The following is a 19,917-nucleotide window of genomic DNA, read 5'->3' as shown; positions in this document are numbered from 1 at the left end:
CCCTTCAGGCTGATTCCCTGGCTGCTGGAGCTGGACTCCGGCAAACCTGTACCTTCTCTCCTTCAGCCAGACTTCACAGGGAACTTATGTTCGAATACATAAACTTTATATTTTATGTCTAATAGATATTTCTTTATACAAAGAAATGGCTCTGAGATGACTTGTTTTTGAATCCTGATCTTTGGAGCTTATGTGTAACCGTAAAGCTTTCAGATCTTTTAAGCTTATCCGAGACTTCATATATATGGACAGATGATCCTATTGTCAGCAAACATCATTGCTTTGTTTCTTCTCTTCACATGTCACATTTATTTTAGTTTTATTATTATTATTGCTCTAGCTATGTATTACAATATAATAGTTTGACCTGAGAGTCCTTCTTCTTATTGCTTCTGATACATTTCACAGTAATGAAAATAAAAGGGGAATTAAGGGCACAAGGTCAGCTCAGGCTTGCAGGAGTGAGAGGGTGAGCTTTAGACTAACTCAACTCAAGGGCCTACGACCATCCTTGCCACTTACCAGCCATGGGAAGTTTGTCAGGTCATTAAACTCTCTGAGAGTGCCTCAGGCTCTTTATCTCTGAAGTGAGTTTGAGAAGCCCTGTCTGGAAGGACTGGTGGCATGGTAATTGTAAAGCATCTACCACAGTGCCTGGAAGGCACCATATGCCTCCTTTCTCATGACTGGTGGCTGCACTTTCCATCAAAGATCTGACCTCCCTTAGGCCTGAAATAGGGCCACTCTAGTGGCTCAGCAGTAAAGTATCTGCCTGTGGTACATACAGGAGCTTCAGGAGACCTAAATCAGTCCCTGGGTTGGGAAGATTCCTTGGAGGAGGAAATGGCAACCCACTCCAGTTTTTCCCTGAAGAATCCCATGGACAGAGGAGCCTGGGGAGCTACAGTCCATGAATCAAAAGAGTCAGGCACGACTTAGTGATTCAACAGTGACAAAAAGAAGGCCTGATATAAAGAAGTAAGGGAAAGCCTTGCCTGACAGGCCTCCCCGGAGCTTTCTAGAACTGATATCAAAGGGTATGGCATGACACTCTTTGTCTCTACTCAAGGATGGGTCCACCCCTCAGTCTGCACTCAGGCTCCAAAATTTGACTTCTGGTGGGGCCTGGGGAATCCCCTCCTTCTGGACCTGAGGCTTATCTCCTCATAGTAAGACCCATACCTCCCTGGGAGCCTGGAGGAGGAAATGAGGGCGGCCTTATCTAGCTACTCCTGCCCATAGTCTCACAAGGATGAAAGCTCTAGAAGCTGGTTGAGGATAAAAGACAGTTCCTCTCAGGGTCCCAAATCAGGGTTCCAAATCAGGGTCCCAAATTTGACTCTCAGCCAAGCCCAAGATCCCCCCCTCTGTTGACATGGGACCACCACCATCAGACCAAAACCCTAACTTTCCTGCTACTCCTCGGTCAGAACTGAAGGGTCCCTTGGGCTGACAACTCTGCCTGGGGCCTTTTAGCCTGATAGTAGGCAGGATTCTATGTGGTCATCCTGGTATGTGGGTTCCCACATTCTTTACCATCCTCACCCTGACTTAGAAATAACCTTGAAATACTTACAACCTGGAAATATTCACTGACTTACCTTAAGGCTTCTCCCCTCAAGCCCCCAATTCCCTGAGACCCACGAGGAAGAGGTGGAATTTGCTTCATCGGGCCACCACAGCCTGTGGTCTTCCGAGGCTAACTGTAGTGGAGGGAATATGTTCTGCCCCATTGTTTTGAGGTGGGTGGTCTTTTCAGTCATCAGGGTCCTTACCTTGGCTTCTGGCACAATCTGGAAATCATACTTCTATGAGCTGTGGCTGCTCCCTTTGATCAGGATGAGGTTCCTTATCTCCATGAGATGTTATGGAAGGAAGTGAGTAGGACTCACCATGTCACCAGGCCTAAGTGGCACAGTCTAAGGCCTAACAGGAACAGTGCCCTCTGTAGCCCCCTTCTTTCTGGGAGGGATCCTTCGCTGTCAGTCAGTGCCATCAGCTGATTCCTGTTAGGAACTGGGTACCCTTCCTCAGCTGATAGAGGCTTCCTCCATTAGTCCAAGGACTTTAATGCCCTGAAGCCATTCTCCTTCAGGAAATAAGGGATACACTTACTCTGAAAGCCCTGCCTCTTCCCTCCCAGGGCCCATTACATTTGCAGGACTTTCTAAGAATTTATCTGTAATGGAGTAGTTGGCTGACACACTCCTCATAGAGGACTGTGCAAATGTCATGCCTGGGATTTCCATTCTCTGATGAAGAGCCAGCCTATAAACCAAGGTCCACATCTCCTTGACACCCTCGAGGCAGAAGTCAGGGGGCCTTGAGCTGGCTAGCACTTACCTATGCTTCCCAGGGCTAACTGGAGAGGAGGGACTTAGTGTAGCCTTGTCGGCTGGGGTTGAGGGGCTTCCATATCCACACCCTGGGTCTTCAATTTGACTCTGCACCCTTCCTGGGGCTCTATTCTCTGCTGATCTGAGGCTGAGGACTCTGACAGATTCCCAATATCCCCACCTTCCCGGGACCTGAGTTAACCACAGCAGCCTGGATTGTTCTGGACTTCATGGGATTGCCAATGAGGACGGGTCTTTACAAGTTGCTACTGTTGTGGCTGGGTCTTTCTATCACCCTCATTCAGGTTTATCAGCATCATTTCTGAGAGACTGACCCTCTCTCCTATCTAACCTCAGAACTTGGTCCCAAGACCAAGTTTCTGAGAAACCTGAAAAATAAGTGAGGCATGCTTAGCCTAACAGTTTTGAGATCCTGTGTCTGAGAGCAGACGGGAGTGCTGTCCCAGTGACCCCCACCCCATATTCTGGGGTGTTGCTCTCCTCAATCCTCCTACGTGGGGTCCTCATCTTGCTGTGTCTTGGATTAAAGGCTTCTGGGGAAATTCCACATCTCTGCAAGCTCCTGAGCTGTGTTTGCTCTGCAGTGCTACAGAGAATGAATGGGTCCCTGTCCCAGGAGTGATGGGAGATGGACAAGCTACAGCCCAAGGAGTCCAAGGAGAGGTGGTAGCCCGTCAGGGAAAAAAAAAAGTACATCAATCTATCTCCTCATCAGCCAGGTGAAGGTTCTCATGGCATTTCTGTTCTGATAGATTTACTTTCTATAGGCAAGAGACTGTAAGCAAGATATGGAGAGCCCTTGGTCTTCAGAGGTTATCTAACATGGCCAACGTACATGCTTATACTGGCACAGAATATTGTCTCTTTCATTCATCTGTGAGTAATGAATAAGGTATACGTATTTTTTGTTAAATATATTTGGTATTCTTACTGCTCTGGCTACACATTCCAATCCAGTAGCTTGAGCACAAGGGCATTCTTTTTTTATCACCTAGGACAAATTTTGAAGTGCTGAGAAAAACACTGAAATAAAAGATACAGGGTGGGGACTTTCCTGGTGGTCCAGTGGCTAGCACCCCAGGCTCCCGATGCAGGGGGCCCAGGTTCGATCCCTTGTCAGGGAAGTAAATCCCATGTGCCGCAAATAAGATTCAGCACAGCCAAATAAATAAATAAATAAAAAGTAAATAAATAAGGAAAAGGAAATGAAATGTCAAAAGTACTTGTTTAAAAAAAAGACAAGGGTGTGTCTCAGGGTGGGGAGAGAATAGTATGAGTGCTCATGTTAGTTTAGGGCAGGAGTCTAGTCCCAGCTCTGTCAATTACCAGCCTTAAGTATTTTGGCACAAAACCAAACTCTAACTCTATAAGCCTCAGGCTCTCCACTGTAAAGTGAGTTTGATAAGCTCTGTCTGGTAGGATTGGTGGAATATATGTATTTATGGAAAGCATTACGCAAGGTGCCTGTATCTATTGAGATATTAGGGGCAATAGCAGTTATCACTATGATTATCTTGACCTCAGATGTTACATCAGCTGGTTTTTTTTTTTTTTTTTTTTTTTTTTGGCATCTAAGAGATGTCAGGGACTATGCAGTGTTCTGATAAAAAATAAAAAAAGATCCAACCTCCCCAATCAGCCAAACTTGTGCTTAGCAATGAAACCAAAGTAATATGTTCTCGCCACCCCTTCTTTATCTTGCTTCTTTCTTGTTCTTTCTGATTTAGAGAGTAACTCAGCCTCTTCCAAATAATGACAACTTCTCTGAGAAACTATAACTGCATGGGCAGAGGCATGCACTGATTTTTTTTTTTTTTTTGACTAAACATTGCCAGTACAAGCATGAAGTTTTCTTAAAAGCAGATGCTCAATTAATGTTTGTGTAAAAGAAGAACCACGTATAAATCATTTGCTGTAATTTATATTCTCAAACATTCTTGTAAAATATAATCTGATCAAAGTATATATCTTTTACATTTATTTAAAGGGAAACTAAACAGAGAGTAAGTAAAGCAAACCAAAAATTGACAAATTTTCAGCTATTTCTCTATGCATCTATGTTCTGAGCCTTAGTGTGGTGTCTTGCATATTTCTATGGATATTCTTATCCTAAAGTGTAGTTATTCTCATCTTGGATCACAAAAGTGATTTGAGGATTTCCAGTATGTATTTCAAAGAACAAAACTCTTAATCCTAAATCTGACAAACAGCAAACAGCATGAGACCCACGTAATTCAAATACTTCTATCATGAACCTAAAATAAACTTTGTTGTAAAAAGTAAAAATTGAAAATTGAGGAATAAAAAGTCAACAAGTTATTGATGCACATTAGGAACACAGGTTGATAGGCTTTTCCAACCACAAAGTGAAGAATGGGCTTCAGACCACACTAGGGGCCAGATGAGTGGCTGGATGTGGCCCTGGAGTGGGCACTGGTTGAGGCAGAAGTGCCAGCCCTGGCTGCAGCAGAAGTGCCATCTCTGGCCGAGGCTGAAGGGCCACCACTGGCCAAGGCAGACATGTCAGCCCTGGCTGAGGCTGAAGTGCCAGCCCTGGCTGCAGCAGAAGTGCCAGGTCTGGCCGAGGCAGAAGGGCCAGGGCTGGCTGAGGCAGAAGGGCCGGTCCCGGTTGCAGCTCTGGCTCCGGTTCTCTCTGCCTCCTCTCTCAAAGCCTCCTCATAATGTGGCAGTAAGGCATCAGGGACCAAATCGTTGACCTTGGTCAAAAATTGCAGGACTTTCGTCTTGCTGTTTTCTGTGAGAGCTTTAGGACCCCACAGGAACTCATAGCGAGGGGGATCACTGCCAGGCACCTGGTTGTATTCCAGGTACTCTTCCTGCACCAGATCTTCTGTGATGAGCTTCCTGGTGTCTCCAAAGATGAAGTGCATTCTTCCATCATAGATGCCCAGAATATTCAGGAACTTCCAGACCTCCTCCTCAGAGGCACGATGGCCATTCAGGTAGATGACACCCAGCAGAGGCATCAGAAGACCATTCTTCGGCAGCCCCCAGTCACCTCTCATAGACTCACTGTCGCTGAGATCTAGGTTGCTCACCAGGGTATAGCAGTGACTGTTGGGCCTGACTTCCTTCAGCACCAGGCCAAACACCATCTCCATGTGCTCAGAGGCCCTGCTGAGGATCTCAGGGAATTGCGCCTTGTACCTTCTGTGGATAACCTTCACCATTTCTGACCTCTTAATTAGCTCCCTCATCTTATACTTTAACAGCATGTACTTCACCAAATTCTCTGACTCCACGGTCAGAAGATCTGTGCGAGAGCTCTCAGCAGCAGCTGAGGCCTGGGAGGAATTTTCACCTCCCTGAACTTGGCCCTCGGCACCTCCACCAGATTTCAAGCGTGCTATGCCACCTACTCCAGATCTCGAGCGTGCTGTGCCACCACCACCAGATCTTTTGCGTATAGCACCTGCAGGAGCACTGGTGGTGCCTTGGGCTCCCAGAGGCCCCATGGCGGTGCCAGCAGCAGACGAGCTTGAGGGAGCACTCTCTGAATCAGGAGGGGAGAAGGAGGTGGTCTCTTCTCCCCTAGACGTGGTAGCCTGATCATGAAGACCCTGGATCTCAGCCCGGGCCTGGCGACGTTTCTCACAAGCACGGTGCTTACTCTTCTGCCCACGAGGCATGACAGCTGTGGTCAGGGACCGCAGGCAGGGGTCTGGGCCAATAGACAGGAGACAGGGGCACCTGGAGGATGGAGAATGAGGTGACATGAGCACGTTAGAACAGGGAGATTCTACCTTGGCTTAATCAAAGGCCGCCTCTGCACGTGTCCTTGAGGACACTGCCCTAGGAACCCACAAGGCTCCTGTTTTCCTGCTCAGCTTGTCTCCTGAGAATCCCAGAGGAAGAACAGAGGCCTTACTATTCCTCTGCATCCTCTCAGCCCTGCTTTGGATTTACTGAGGTGACACCAGGTGCTGACAGTGGGGTCCTCTCAGCTCATCTTCAGTATTATCACATCAAGTTCTGGCTCTGATGCAGACACTTCAGACCTCCACATGATCCAGAAGCAAGTGAAGGGATGCCTCAGTCCACCTCCCTCCCAGGGGACACCCAGTGCTGAGAGCTCAGTAGGGTCTTTTCTACCCTGAGTTCACTGGGATCATCATTCAAGGTCCTTACCTTGGCTCCTTAAAACGCTGGGCACTATTCTCCATTTGCTAACTGGTGGCTGCACCTTCAGACAAGACATTTCCCCTCCCCTAGACTTGGTATAAAACAGTAAAGCAGATGTTCAACCTCACAGCCCATCCCTGAGATTTCCTGGGCTGAAATCCAAGGGTTGGGATGCATGCTCTGAGTCCTCACTCAGGTTCCTTAACTGGGCGCCTGCCAGAGAACCTCCCCTTTCCCCTGAACTGATACCTGTCTGATAGTAAAAGCCAATCACCCTGTGTCCCCACAGGAGGAAGTGAAGATGACCTCATCTTCCCAAACACGGTCTCCTAAGAATGGAAGCTGTTGCAGGCAGGTTGATGTCCCTGTGGTCCCATCCAAGATCCCAATTCAAAGTTAATTTTTTTTTTTTTTTTGCTCCTCTTTTCTTCTATATGTCTTTTTTAAAACAAATTTATTTATTTTTAATGGAAGGATAATATATTTACAATATTATGTTATTTTCTGCCCCACATCAATATGAATTAGCCATAGGTATACTGTATGTCCCCTCCCTCTCCAAACTCTCTCCCCCCTCCACCCCATCCCACCCCTCTTAAGCTGTTAGAGCACTGGCATTGAGCTCCCTGAGTCATAAAACTAATTCCCAGTGGTTATTTATTTTACATATGGTAATGTGTACATTTTCAATGTAACTCTCTCAAACTGTCCCTCCCTCTCCTTCCCCCACTGTTTACACCAGTGTGTTCTCTATGTCTGCAGAGCCAGGCTGTCCTGCAAAGAGGTTCATCAGTACCATCTTTCTGGATTCCATATATATGCATTAATACATGATATTAGCTTTCTTCTTTCTGACTTAATTCACTCTGCATAAAAAACTAGAAATAAAACTACCACATGAGCCAACAGTACCATTACGGAGGATATATCCTGAGAAAACTAACTGAAAAAGACACTTGTACTCAAATGTTCACTGCAGCACTATTTACAACAACCAGGACATAGAAGTATCCAAGGTCTACATTTGACACATGACAGGGTCTAAGAGCTCTCCCTCTGTTCACCACTGCCTTAGCTGACCACTCCTTAGCCCACAGTGGGGACTGACATGTATTCTTGAGGTCTGCCAGGGATGACGTCAGGGAGGATTTGGTCCGAATGATGTGGTGTGGAACATATCCACGGCCCCCGAGGTTCTCACCATGACCCCTGGCAAATCTGAAACCCTCCCTTAATAACCTAAGGCTACCACTTTGACCTGGTTGCTCATTTCCCTGAGATGTCCCGGGAAAAGTCATGTCAAAACGCCTGATTCTCCCAGGCCTGAAAACAGGGCTGGTGCTTTATGTGGCCCCGTTTCTTACTCAGCGTCACAACCATGAATCATGTTGCAGACTAGCTCCCTTTGTTGAACTGGGTTTATTCTGTTAGAGCAAGTTTCTCACTTCACCAAAACCACCTCCAGTGGACACCAGGGGGCACGACAGTTGGCCAGCTTACCCGAGGCCTCCTAGAGCTAAGTATAGGGGAGTCGCTCAGTGAGGCCCTCTTGCAGTGTCGAACTCTGCTCCTCAGCCCTCAGGGCCATAATCTAGGTCCTAGACCTCCTCCGGGGTAGAATCTGGGCCTACCCCCACAGACCAACGCCTTAGCCTGAGAAACTCTAGACCACATTCAGCCGATAGCTCTGAGGGGCCCACAAGAGCCATATCACAGGGGTGGGATGTGGATGGGTCACTTTTATTACTGGGAGGGTTGGGAAAGTCCCTTCAGCTCCATTCAGGTCCTCACCTTGGTTCCAGACGAGTCCTGGACACTAAGTCTCCGCCAAACGGTTGCTGCGGTTACTGGCCGAGCTCCTCGCCTTCGAACCGGAAGTGGAGGGGAGCTGCGTAGGGCCCTACGTGAGGTCGTCTGGGGTCGACCGCAAGGGCAGCATGCTACGGGAAGCCCGGTAGCTCAATATTCATCCGTCTCTGGATTCTCTCTCAGGGTCCTACGTGTGCAGTTTATCAGAGCCCCAAAGGCATCCATCTATGAACCCAAGTCCTACAGCCCCCAAACAAAGCCCTTGCCTTCGGAAGTCCCTGCTACTGCTGCTGCTAAGTCGCTTCAGTCATGTCCGACTCTGTGCGACCCCAGAGATGGCAGCCCTCCAGGCTCCCCCGTCCCTGGGATTCTCCAGGCAAGAACAATGGAGTGGGTTGCCATTTCCTTCTCCAACCCAAGTCCCTAGTGGAAGGAATCGGAGCACTGTTCTGGGGAGATCCTCTCATTAGCACTGATCGTCCTCACCTTAAGTCCGGTTATGGTCAAGATGACACCCCTCTGCAGATCTGGGGCCCTATCCTGCTAGAGAAGGCCTTGTCCTCCCTGAGTTCACACAGGTGGAATGTGGGGACCACTTAGAAGTAGCTGTTCTGGGTCTCTCAGAGCTAAGAATTTACAGAATGCTGTTTGGCTCCCTCTCCAGGCGTCCCCGCTAACACTCAGCATTGTCATCTGAGGTCCTGCTTGGGCTCAGGTTCGTCCACCCACGAAACTAGGCTGATCCTATTAGACAGAGGCCTCACCTCACTGAGAATTTCCAGACTGAAAATCAACCTGACATCTGTGCCCTGAGCTTCCTGGGGAGCACAGCGACAGAGATTTTCCAGGGCCTCCTTCAATGCAGTGTGTGCTACTGTGAGTGCACTTTCACGTCCTCACATTGACACGGGACGAACCCTGTAACTCCACTCTCTGCTTTGTGAAGCTACCTGTCTTACATCAAGGTCCTAGTCTTGAGAATTCCAAGTTGGAAGTCAGGGTGACCCTCATGTGATCGTAGTCCAGAAGGTCCTCCGAAAACAGGCAGCAGGGATGCAACTCGAGTCCTTCTGGATTCCTCTTGCTCAGCATCCTTACTACATCTACCACAGCCTGAGACTGCTCCTTCTACTGATCTAAGATAGCTGTTTGGGTGACCACTATAATCAGGAGTCACTGTCTCCACAGTCCTCTTTTATGGAGTTCTGATATCAGCTTCTGTTGCTTGATTAAAGGCTTCCTGGGAAATGCATATTCCTACGAACACTTGAGCAATTACCCTCTAACAAATCTTGAAGAAAACGGGTCTCAGTCCCAAAAGTGATGTAAGATTAGGAAAATGCAGCACAAATCAAGGAACTCAGGACAGATGGTATGCTGTCAGAGAAAAAGAGCTGATATATTTCTTCTCCTCAGCCAGATTTTGGGTGTGTGCTTAGTTGCTCAGTCATGTCCTACTCTTTGCAACCCCATGGACTGTAGCCTGCTAGGCTCCTCTGTCCATGGGGATTCTCCAGGCAAGAATTCTGGAGTGAGTTGCTCTCCTCCAGCGGATGTACCAAACCCAGGAATCAAACCCAGGACTCCCACATTGCAGGTGGATTCTTTACTTTCTGAGCCACCAGATTTAGGGTGGTTCTAAAATCTTTACTTTCAGGACCCTCCTGTTGGTCCAGTGGTTATGACTCTGTACTCCCAGTGAAGGGGGCCCAGGTTCAATCCCTGGTCAGGTAATTGGATCCCACATACCAGAACTAAGAGTTCATGTGCCACAACTAAAACTTTCATATGCCACAACTAAAGAGCTTTCATGTGGTAACAAAGATCCCGAGTGTCACAGCTAAGACTCAGAGCAGCCAAAAATAAATATTTTTAATTAAAAAAATTAAGTATTTACTTTCTACATAGAAGCATAGCACCTGATAATCTTGTAAGCCCTTGATAACTTGAGGGTGTCTGAATTTGCACATGCAGATAATCATATGGTTAGTGAGCATTATCTCTTTCTCTCCTTTATCTCTCTTAATTATTTTGGTTATGTGCTATGTGGCAATATTGATGGTAGGAGAGTTTGGGGGAGAGTGGATACATGTCTATGTATGGGTGAGTCCCTGCACTGTTCATCTGAAACTGTCACAATATTCTTAATTGGCTATCCCCAAGCAAAAAATAAACGTTCAAATTACAGAAAACAAAACTGTGCTTCCAGTGTAAGGGGTATGAGTTCAAACCCTGGTTGTGGTATTAGGATCCCATGTTTCAAGGGGCAGTCCTAAGATGGCAGAGGAATAGGATGGGGAGACCACTTTCTCCCCCACAAATTCATTGAAAGAACATTTGAATGCTGAGAAAATTCCACAAAACAACTTCTGAACGCGGGCAGAGGACATCAGGAACCTACAAAGGCAGTTTATTGTCTTCAAAAGGAGGTAGGACAACATATAAAAGATAAACATAGAGATAAAAGAGGTAGGGATGGAAATCCATCCCGGGAAGGGAATCTTAAAGAGAGTAGTTTCCGAACACCACGAAACACTCTCACTGGCGGGTCTGTGGTGAGCCTAGGAATCTTAGAGGGAAATATAATCGGGAGGAAAAAAAAATACATACATAAATAATTAAAACCCACAGATTACATGCCTAACGGCAACTCCCAGTGGAGCAGCAGCCTAGACACTCACGTCTGCCACTAGCAAGGTAGGGGGGCGGCGGGGGGGGGGGGGGGCTTGACAGGGAGGCACAGGCTGCATTGCTTAGGGTAAGGACCCCGTGTCTGAATGCCCCGAGGGCAATCTGAGGGAACTAAATTGAGATAGCAACCCAGACTCTGGGATAGCTATCCCGTGAAGAGCTAATACCCAGTGATTTTCTTAATGGCATCTGGGAACACATCTGTTGCCTGTTGATTTTGCAAAAGCTGCTTCTCCTATTATTTTGATATTTTAAGTCAAACCTCTTTCTAAATTTGTCAGGCCATCCTTTGCTGCCATTAAATTCTCCAGCTTTAGATCCTTCACACCCGCCTTTTGCTTTAGGTTGTCATAATGACTTTTATTTTTCTTCAATCATATTAGAGTCTATAGGTATGCCTTGCTTATTGCAATCTTGCACCCACATACAAGCTATATTTTAAACACAAGATAAAAATGTAGTTCACAAGAAGCACAAGGTTTTCACACCTGCTGGTGTAGCTGCACTTAAATTTCCTGTTCTTTTTCTTACAGTGGTCCTTATGCTGGATTCATTCATCTTGAAATGGTGGCAACCACGATTGCAGACCCACACTGTGGTACACAACAAGCAATTCAACTTTTTTGCATAATGTCGTGACTTCTCTCTGCTTCTTAAGAGCACTTCCAGCACCACTAGGGGCACTTCATATGAGTCCTATCATGTTATTCAAGGTTTACAATATATCATAGTAAACACAATGAGAACTACCTGAAAACCATCGGTGGTCAGTTTTTTGAGATCACAATTTACTACTGAAACTGCTCATCAGGGACGAATAGTGCTATTCATGGTCCATAAGTGTGTGTGTGTGTGTGTGTGTGTGTGTGTGTGTGCGCGCACGTGTGCATAACTTTTGATAAATTTAATATTTTCATATTTGTGTATATTTTATGGTTCAGTTCAGTTCAGTCACTCAGTCATGTCTGACTCTTTGCGACCACATGAATCACAGCACACCAGGCCTCCCTGTCCATCACAAACTCCCAGAGTTCACTCAGACTCACGTCCATTGAGTCGGTGATGCCATCCAGCCATCTCATCCTCTGTCGTCCCCTTCTCCTCCTGCCCCCAATCCCTCCCAGCATCAGAGTCTTTTCCAATGAGTCAACTCTTTGCATGAGGTGGCCAAAGTACTGGAGTTTCAGCTTTAGCATCATTCCTTCCAAAGAAATCCCAGGGCTGATCTCCTTCAGAATGGACTGGTTGGATCTCCTTGCAGTCCAAGGGACTCTCAAGAGTCTTCTCCAACACCACAGTTCAAAAGCCTCAATTCTTTGGCGCTCAGCCTTCTTCACAGTCCAACTCTCACATCCATACATGACCACAGGAAAAACTATAGCCTTGACTAGACGGACCTTTGTTGACAAAGTAATGTCTCTGCTTTTGAATATGCTATCTAGGTTGGTCATAACTTTCCTTCCAAGGAGTAAGCGTCTTTTAATTTCATGGCTGCAGTCACCATCTGCAGTGATTTTGGAGCCCCAAAAAATAAAGTCTGACACTGTTTCCCCATCTATTTCCCATGAAGTGATAAAATAGACTAGTATCTACATAAATTTTATGCATTCATGACAGCTTTTTCTTAATCTTTTTATATTCCTAGGATATGCGAGTCACCTGTTTTTTCAAGTCATCTCAAACCTCTGAATAGTTTTCCAATGTATTTATTGAAAAAAATTCATCTATATGTGGACCTGCACAGTTGAAATTTGTGTTGTTCAAGGGTCGACTACATACAAGGAATTGGCAATGCTGAGTCGTAGGATAGTTACAGTTGTGATTTTCTGAGGAACCTCCACACTTCTTTTCCATAGTGGCTGTGACAATTTATATTCCCAGCAACTGTGTGCAAAGGTTCCCTTTTTTCAACACCCTTGCCAAAACGTGTTATCACTTGGTTTTTGATAATAGCTCTCCCAACAGGTATGAGGTGATCTCTTACTGTGGTGTGGATTATCATCTCTCTGGTGGTTAGTGATGCTGAGCTCCTTTTCATATAGCTGTTGGGCATTTGTATGTCTTCTTTGGAGAATATTTATGTTCTTTGCTCCTTTTTTAGTTATTTTCAATTAATTAGTCTGTTATTGAGTTGTCTGAGTTCCTTTTATATTAAGTTATCAGATATATGGCTTGCAAACTTTTTCTCCTATTCCACCTTTTCATTTAGTTGATTGTTTCCATTGCTATACAGAATCTTTTTAATTTGATGTAGTGCCATTTATTTTTGTTTTTCTTGCCTGTGTTTCTGTTGTCAAATTAAAAAGAACAACAACAACAACAAAAAAAAACTAAAATCTCCAGAACATTGCCAAGACAAAGAGTTCCCCCCTATGTTTTCTTCTAACTGTTTTAAGGTTTCTGATCTCATTTTTAAGTCTTAAATCCATTTTGCATTTTTTGAGTATGATGTAAGATACGACTCCAGTTTGATACTTTTCATGCAAATATTCAGTTTTCTCAACACTGTTTGTTGACTGAGGATACTATCTTTTTCACTGTGTATTCTTTGTGCCTTTGTCAAAGATTACTTGACTATATGTGCATGGTTGTATTTCTAGGCTCTATTCTGTTCCATTGGTCTGTGTATCTATGTATATGCTGGTATCATATTGTCTTGAACAAAGGCAAGAAGAGCCAGGCGTCCACCTTTGCTCGTCTTTCTCAACGTTATTTTGTCTATCCAAGGTCTTTTGTGGTTTCATAAGAATTTTAGCATTTCTATTTCTCTGGAAAATTCCAGTGGAATTATGACACACAGTACCTTAAGTCTGTAGATCACTTTGGGCAGTATGGATATTTGAACAGTATGACTTCTTCCAATCCATATACTTGGGACATCTTTTTATTTGTGTCTTTTCCAATTTGTTCCATCAGTGTCTTGTTGCCTTCAGTGTATAGACATTTCACTTCCTTGATTAAATTTATTTCTAAGTATTTTATTCTTTTTGACATATTTGAAATAGAACTGTTTTCTTAATTTCTTTTTCAGATAGTTTGTTGTCAGTATTTAGAAACACAACTCACTTTTCTGTGTTGTTTTGTGTCCTGCACCTTTCTTGAATACCTTTCTTAGTACTAACAGTTTCCTGGACACTCAAAACATTCCCCCACTGTCACTTTGCCCTACCAGGAAAGGTTGCAATCTCTTTTGGTACCAAGCTGTACCAGCCCGAGACAGGGGGTGATGCCAATAGAGTCAAATCACTGGGCTTATGCATTGCAAGTGCAGCTGATCTAAGTTTTATGCTTACCTGTGGTACTGCAATTTCTTAATTGGGTTCTAGACCTTCTATAAAGGTATTTTGTTACTTATACAATTTTAAAATCTGGGCTGCTGAGGGGAAACAGGGGCTGGGAATTCCTGTTCCACTGTATTGCAGATGCCACACAGTCAAGACCCTTTTCTTTATTTCCTGATAACAACAATTTCACTTAGTCTTCATTCACATTGGCAAGAAACTCCCAATACTTTTGACATGTTATCTTTCTCTGAATCACAGAGATTCAAGGATTTCTGATTCATTATCTGATTCATTATAGAAAATACCAAAAGCTTTATACTGAAAAACAGTAATAAATGGGATATACTTTGTTCATAAACACAGATACGGGAGTCAAAGAAACCTTCAATTACAAGGAAGAATATTTCAATACTATGAAAAAGAAAGCCCTAAGCAGAAAAAGATACATATCCCAGTTACTGAGGTCAAGCAAGAACAAAAAAAGACATAAAATGTATTCCCTTAAGCTCCATCTTGGCACTCAATTACTTGGAATACTTACTTCTCTTTTCAACCTCAAGATGAAGGATCTGCCCTGGATGTCACTATGTGGGAGGAGCTGGAGGACTTAGATCTGGAACGTGCCCTGCCCATGGCAGTAGCACTCTCTCTCAGCTCTCAAGGCCTCTCTCTACCTCATCCTATGATGGAATTCAGGACCTCCGAGGGCTGACAGCAGCAAGTGGACACTACAGAACCCCAGCGGTTCTGGGTGGCTATTTCTTTCACTTCTTATTAAGGGGCTTCACATATATATTTGACAATTCCTACTCTGACCTGAGATTGCCCTCCTTAGACAAAAGGTTTCAAGTCCCTGACAACTATACTGTGACAACAGACAAAAGAGATGTTCAACTTGAGGTCTCTCCCTGGATCCTTCTTATACCTAATATTCCTGGGTGTGCTTTCCTCAGTCCAGATGTATGGGTGTCCCCCTATAAGCCCTTGGCCCTTTGATTAAAGGCTTCTTAGGAAATGCCACATCCCTGAAAAGCCCTGATCAGTTTCCCTACTCCAAACCTTGCAGAGAAGGAGTCCCTGTCCTAGGAGTGATAAGAGATGGGAAATCCATGGCATAAATAAGGGGCCCAGGTAGAGACCTGTGAGAGAAACAAAATGTGGTAACCTGGCCGTCTGTCCTTCAGCCAGACTTCTCAGGCAACCTCTGTTCTAATAAATAAAGTTTATATTTTAGATCTAATAGATATTTTTATACAAAAAAATGGTTATGTGATGATTGTTTTGTGAGTCCTTGATCTTTAAACTTATTTGAAACCTCATATGTATGCATAGATGATCTTATTGCCAGCAAATATTATCTCTTTTTTCCTCTCTTCATATGTCACATTTGTTTTGGCATTATTATTATTATTGCTCTGGCTATGTATTACAATGTAATAGTTCGACCTCAGAGTCTTTCTTCTTATTGCTTCCAATACATTTCACAGTAATGAGAATAAGAAGGGAATTAAGGCTACCAGTTCAGCTCAGGCTTGCAGGAGTGAGAGGGTGAGCTTTAGACTAACTCAGATCAAGGGCCTATGTCACTTACCAGCCATGGAAAAGTTTGTCACATCATTAAACTGAGAGAGCCTTGAGCTCTTTAACTGTGAAGGGAGTTTGACAAGCCCTGTCTGGAAAGACTGGTGGCATGTGGTGGTAACTGTAAAGCATCTGCCACAGGGCCTGGCAGGCACCATATCCCTCCCTTCTCATGACTGGTGCCTGCACTTTCCAACAAAGATCTGACCTCCCTTAGGGCTGATATCGAGCTTCCCTGGTGGCTCAGCAGTAAAGGATCCGCCTGAGATACAGGAGCTGCAGGAGACACAGACTCAGTCTCTGGGTCAGAAAGATCCCCTGGAGGAGGAAATGGCAACCCAGCCTAGAATTCTTCCTTGGAATATCCCATGGACAAAGGAGCCTGGCGGGGTACAGTCCATGGAGTCACAAGAGAGTGAGACATGACTTAGCAATTCAACAAGAAGAAGAAGAAGACCTGGTATAAAGAAGTGAGGGAGAGCCTTGCCTGACAGTCTTCCCCTGAGCTTTCTAGAACTGACATCAAAGGGGAGGGCAGGACTCTCCTTTGTACCCTCTATTCAGGGATGAGAAGACCCCTCAGTCTCCACTCGAGCTTCACAATTTGACTTCTGGTGGGGCCTGGGGAATCCCCTCCTTCTTGACCTGAGGCCTATCTCCTCATAGTAAGACCAATACCTCCCTGTGAGCCTGGAGGAGGAAATCAGAGTGGCCTTATCTAGCCACCCCTCCCCATAGTCTCACAAGAATGAAAGCTGTGGCAAGCTCCTTGAGGATGACAGGTGGTTCCTCTCAGGGTCCCAAATTTGACTCTCAGCCAAGCCCAAGACTCCCCCCTCTGTTGACATGGGACCACCACCATCAGACCAAAATCCTAACTTTCCTGCTACTCTTCGGTCAGAGCTAAAGGGCCCCTTTGCCTGACAACTCTACCTGTGGCCTTCTAGCCTGACAGTAGGGAAGATTCTCTGTGGCCATCCTGGTATGTATGTTTAAACAGTTTTACCATCCTCACCCTGACTTGGAAATAACCTGGAAATATTCACAAACTGGAAATATTCCCTGACTTGCCTTAAAGCTTCTCCCCTCAGGCCCCCAATTCCGAGACCCCCAAGGAAGAAGTGGAGTTTGCCTCATCGGGCCACAACAGGCTGTGGTCTTCCGAGGCTAACAGTAGTGGAAGCAATGTGTTCTGCCCCCATTGTTTTGAGATGGATGGTCTTTTCAGTCATCAGGGTCCTTACCCTCTGGTACAAACTGGAAATCATCCTTCTGCTGACCTGTGGTCGCTCTGTTTGATCAGGATGAGATTCCTTACCTCCATGTGATCCTCTGGGAGGAAGTGAGTAGGACTCACCATGTCACCAGGCCTAAGTGGCACAGTCTAAGACCTAACAGGGACAGTGCCCTCCGTGGCCCCCTTCTTTCTGAGAGGGATCCTTCATTGTCAGTCAGTGCCATCAATTGAACACTATTAGGAACTGGGTACCCTACATCAGCTAAATGAGGCCTCCCCATTAGCCCAAGGACTTTAAGGCCCTGAAGCCATTCACCTTCAGAAAATAAGGGATAAACTTAGTCTGAAAGCCCTGCCTGTTCCCTCCCAGGGCCCATTACATTTGCAGGGCTTTCTAAGAATTTATTGTAATGGGGTAGTTGCCTGCCACACTCCTCACACAAGAGTGTGACACTGTCATACCTGGGATTTCCACTCTCGGATGAACAGCCCGCCTATAAACCAAGGTCCTCATCTCCTTGACACCAACCAGGCAGAAGTCACGGGGCCCTTGAGCTGGCCAGCACTTACCTATGCCTCCCAGGGCTAACTGGAGAAGATGAGCTAAGTGTAGTCCTGTCGGCTGTGAGTCGAGGGGCTTCCATATCCACACCCTGAGTCTTCACTTTGACTCTGCACCCTTCCTGGGGCTCTATTCTCTGCTGATCTGAGGCTGAGGGCTCAGCTGATTCCTAAAATCCCTACCTTCCTGGGACCTGAGTTGAAAGTCCTGAGTTGAAAGCAGCCCGGATTGTTCTGAACTTCATATACTTGCCAATAAGGACAAGTATATCTTTACAGGTTCCTACTATGGGGCTGCATCTTTCCATCACCCTCATTCAGGTTAATCACTGTCATTTCTGAGAGATTGATCCTCTCTCCTCTACCAACCTCAGAACTCTGCACCAAGACCAAGTTTCTTAGGTCTCTGAGAAGCCTGAAGAATAAGCGAGGCCATGCTTAGCCCAACAGTTCTGAGATCCCCTGTGACTGAGAGCAGTTGGGAGTGCTGTTCCAGTGACCAACCTCCATATTCTGGGGTGTTGCTCTCCTCAATCCTCCTACATGGGGCCCTCATGTTGCTTTCTGTGTCTTGGATTAAAGGCTTCTGGGGAAATTCCACATCTCTGCAAACTTTTGAACTGTGTTTGCTCTGCAATGCTATGGAGAATGAATGGGTCCCTGTCCCAGGAGTGATAGGAGATGGAGAAGCTACAGCCCAAGGCAGGAGTTCCAGGATAGGTGGTCATCCATCAGAGGAAAAAAGTACATAAATCTGTCTCATCAGCCAGGGGAAGATTCTCATGTCATTTCTGTTCTGGTAGATTTACTTTCTACAGACAAGAGACTGTAAGCATGATATGGAGAGCCCTTGGTCTTCAGAGCTTATCTAACATGGCCAATGCACATGCTAATACTGTCACTGAATATCGTCTCTTTCATTTATCTATGAGTACTGAATAAGGGATATGCATTTCTGGTTAAATATATTTAGTATTCTTACTGCTCTGGCTACACATTCTGATGCAGTAGCTTGAGTACAAGGACATTCTTTTTTATCACCTAGGACAAATTTCGAAGTACTGAGAAAAACACTGAAATAAAAGTTACAGGGTGGGGACTTTCCTGGTGGTCCAGTGGCTAATACCTCAGGCTCCCAATGCAGGGGGCCCAGGTTCGATCCCTGGTCAGGGAAGTAGACCCCATGTGCTGCAACTAAGATCTAGCACAGCCAAATAAATAAATAAGAAAAAGGACAAGTGAGAAGTGAAAGTGAAGTTGCTCAGTCGTGTCCGACTCTTTGTGACCCCATGGGCTATAGCCTATCAGGCTCCTCTGTCCATGAGATTTTCCAGGCAAGAGTACTGGAGTGGGTTGCCATTTCCTTCTCCAGGGGATCTTCCCAATCCAGGGATCTAAATAGGGTCTCCTGCATTGCTGGCAGAGGCTTTTACCATCTGGACTTCCCTGGGCCATGAGGGAAGTCCAAAAGAGAGAATTACCATGTGAAAGTGAAAGTCACGTCTGACTCTGTGACCCCATGGACTGTACAGTCCATGGAGTCCATGGAATTCTCCAGGCCAGAATACTGGAGTGGGTAGCTTTTCCCTTCTCCAGGGGATCTTCCCAACCCAGGGATCGAACCCAGGTCTCCCACATTGCAGGAGGATTCTTTACCAGCTGAGCCACAAGGGAAATGAAATATCAAATGTTAAAAGTACTTGTTTAAAAGACAAGACAAGGGTATGTCTCAGGGTGGGGGGAGAAGAACAGTATGTACGCTACAGTAGTTTAGAGCAGTCTAGTCCTAGCTCTGTCATTTACCAGCCTTAAGTATTTTGGCACAAAACCAAACTCTAACTCTATGAGCCTTGGGCTCTCCACTGTGAAGTGAGTTTGATAAACCCTGCCTTGTCAGGTATTTATGAAAAGCATCTGTCACAGCACCTGTCTCTATTGAGAAATTAGGAGAAATCGCAGTTATTATGATGATCTTGACCTCAGATGTTACATCAGCTGGGTTTCTTTTCTTTTTTTGCATCTATCAGATGTCAGAAACTATGCAGCATTCTAACCAAAAGAAAAAATAAAATGACCCAACCTCCCCAATCAGCCAAAATTCTGCTTAGCAATGAAACCAAAGTAATATATTCTCTCCACCCACTCTTTACCCTGCTTCTTTTTTGTTCTTCTTGAAGTAGAGAGTCTCTCAGCCTCTTCCATAGAATGACAGCTTCCCTGGAAACTATAATTGAATGGGCAGAAACTGGGAGTT

General features: G+C 45.4%; 1 protein-coding gene across 1 annotated transcript in view; it reads right to left on the bottom strand.

Moving 5' to 3' along the window:
- Positions 1-4,262: 4,262 nt before the first annotated feature.
- The window catches only part of LOC147340055 (melanoma-associated antigen B1-like), a 41,691-nt gene continuing 26,036 nt past the window's right edge, over positions 4,263-19,917 (bottom strand). Inside the window, exon 2 of the mRNA XM_086388395.1 lies at positions 4,263-6,068. Within this exon, the coding sequence (XP_086244521.1) occupies positions 4,748-6,007 (1,260 nt within the window). The 5' untranslated portion in view covers positions 6,008-6,068 and the 3' untranslated portion in view covers positions 4,263-4,747. The remainder of the gene's footprint in view (positions 6,069-19,917) is intronic.

This window comes from Bos grunniens, chromosome X (assembly GCF_055505025.1).
Source record: "Bos grunniens cultivar Pamir isolate PY7600 chromosome X, Bosgru_T2T1.0, whole genome shotgun sequence".
NCBI lineage: Eukaryota > Metazoa > Chordata > Mammalia > Artiodactyla > Bovidae > Bos > Bos grunniens.
This window is presented reverse-complemented; position numbering and strand designations above follow the sequence as displayed.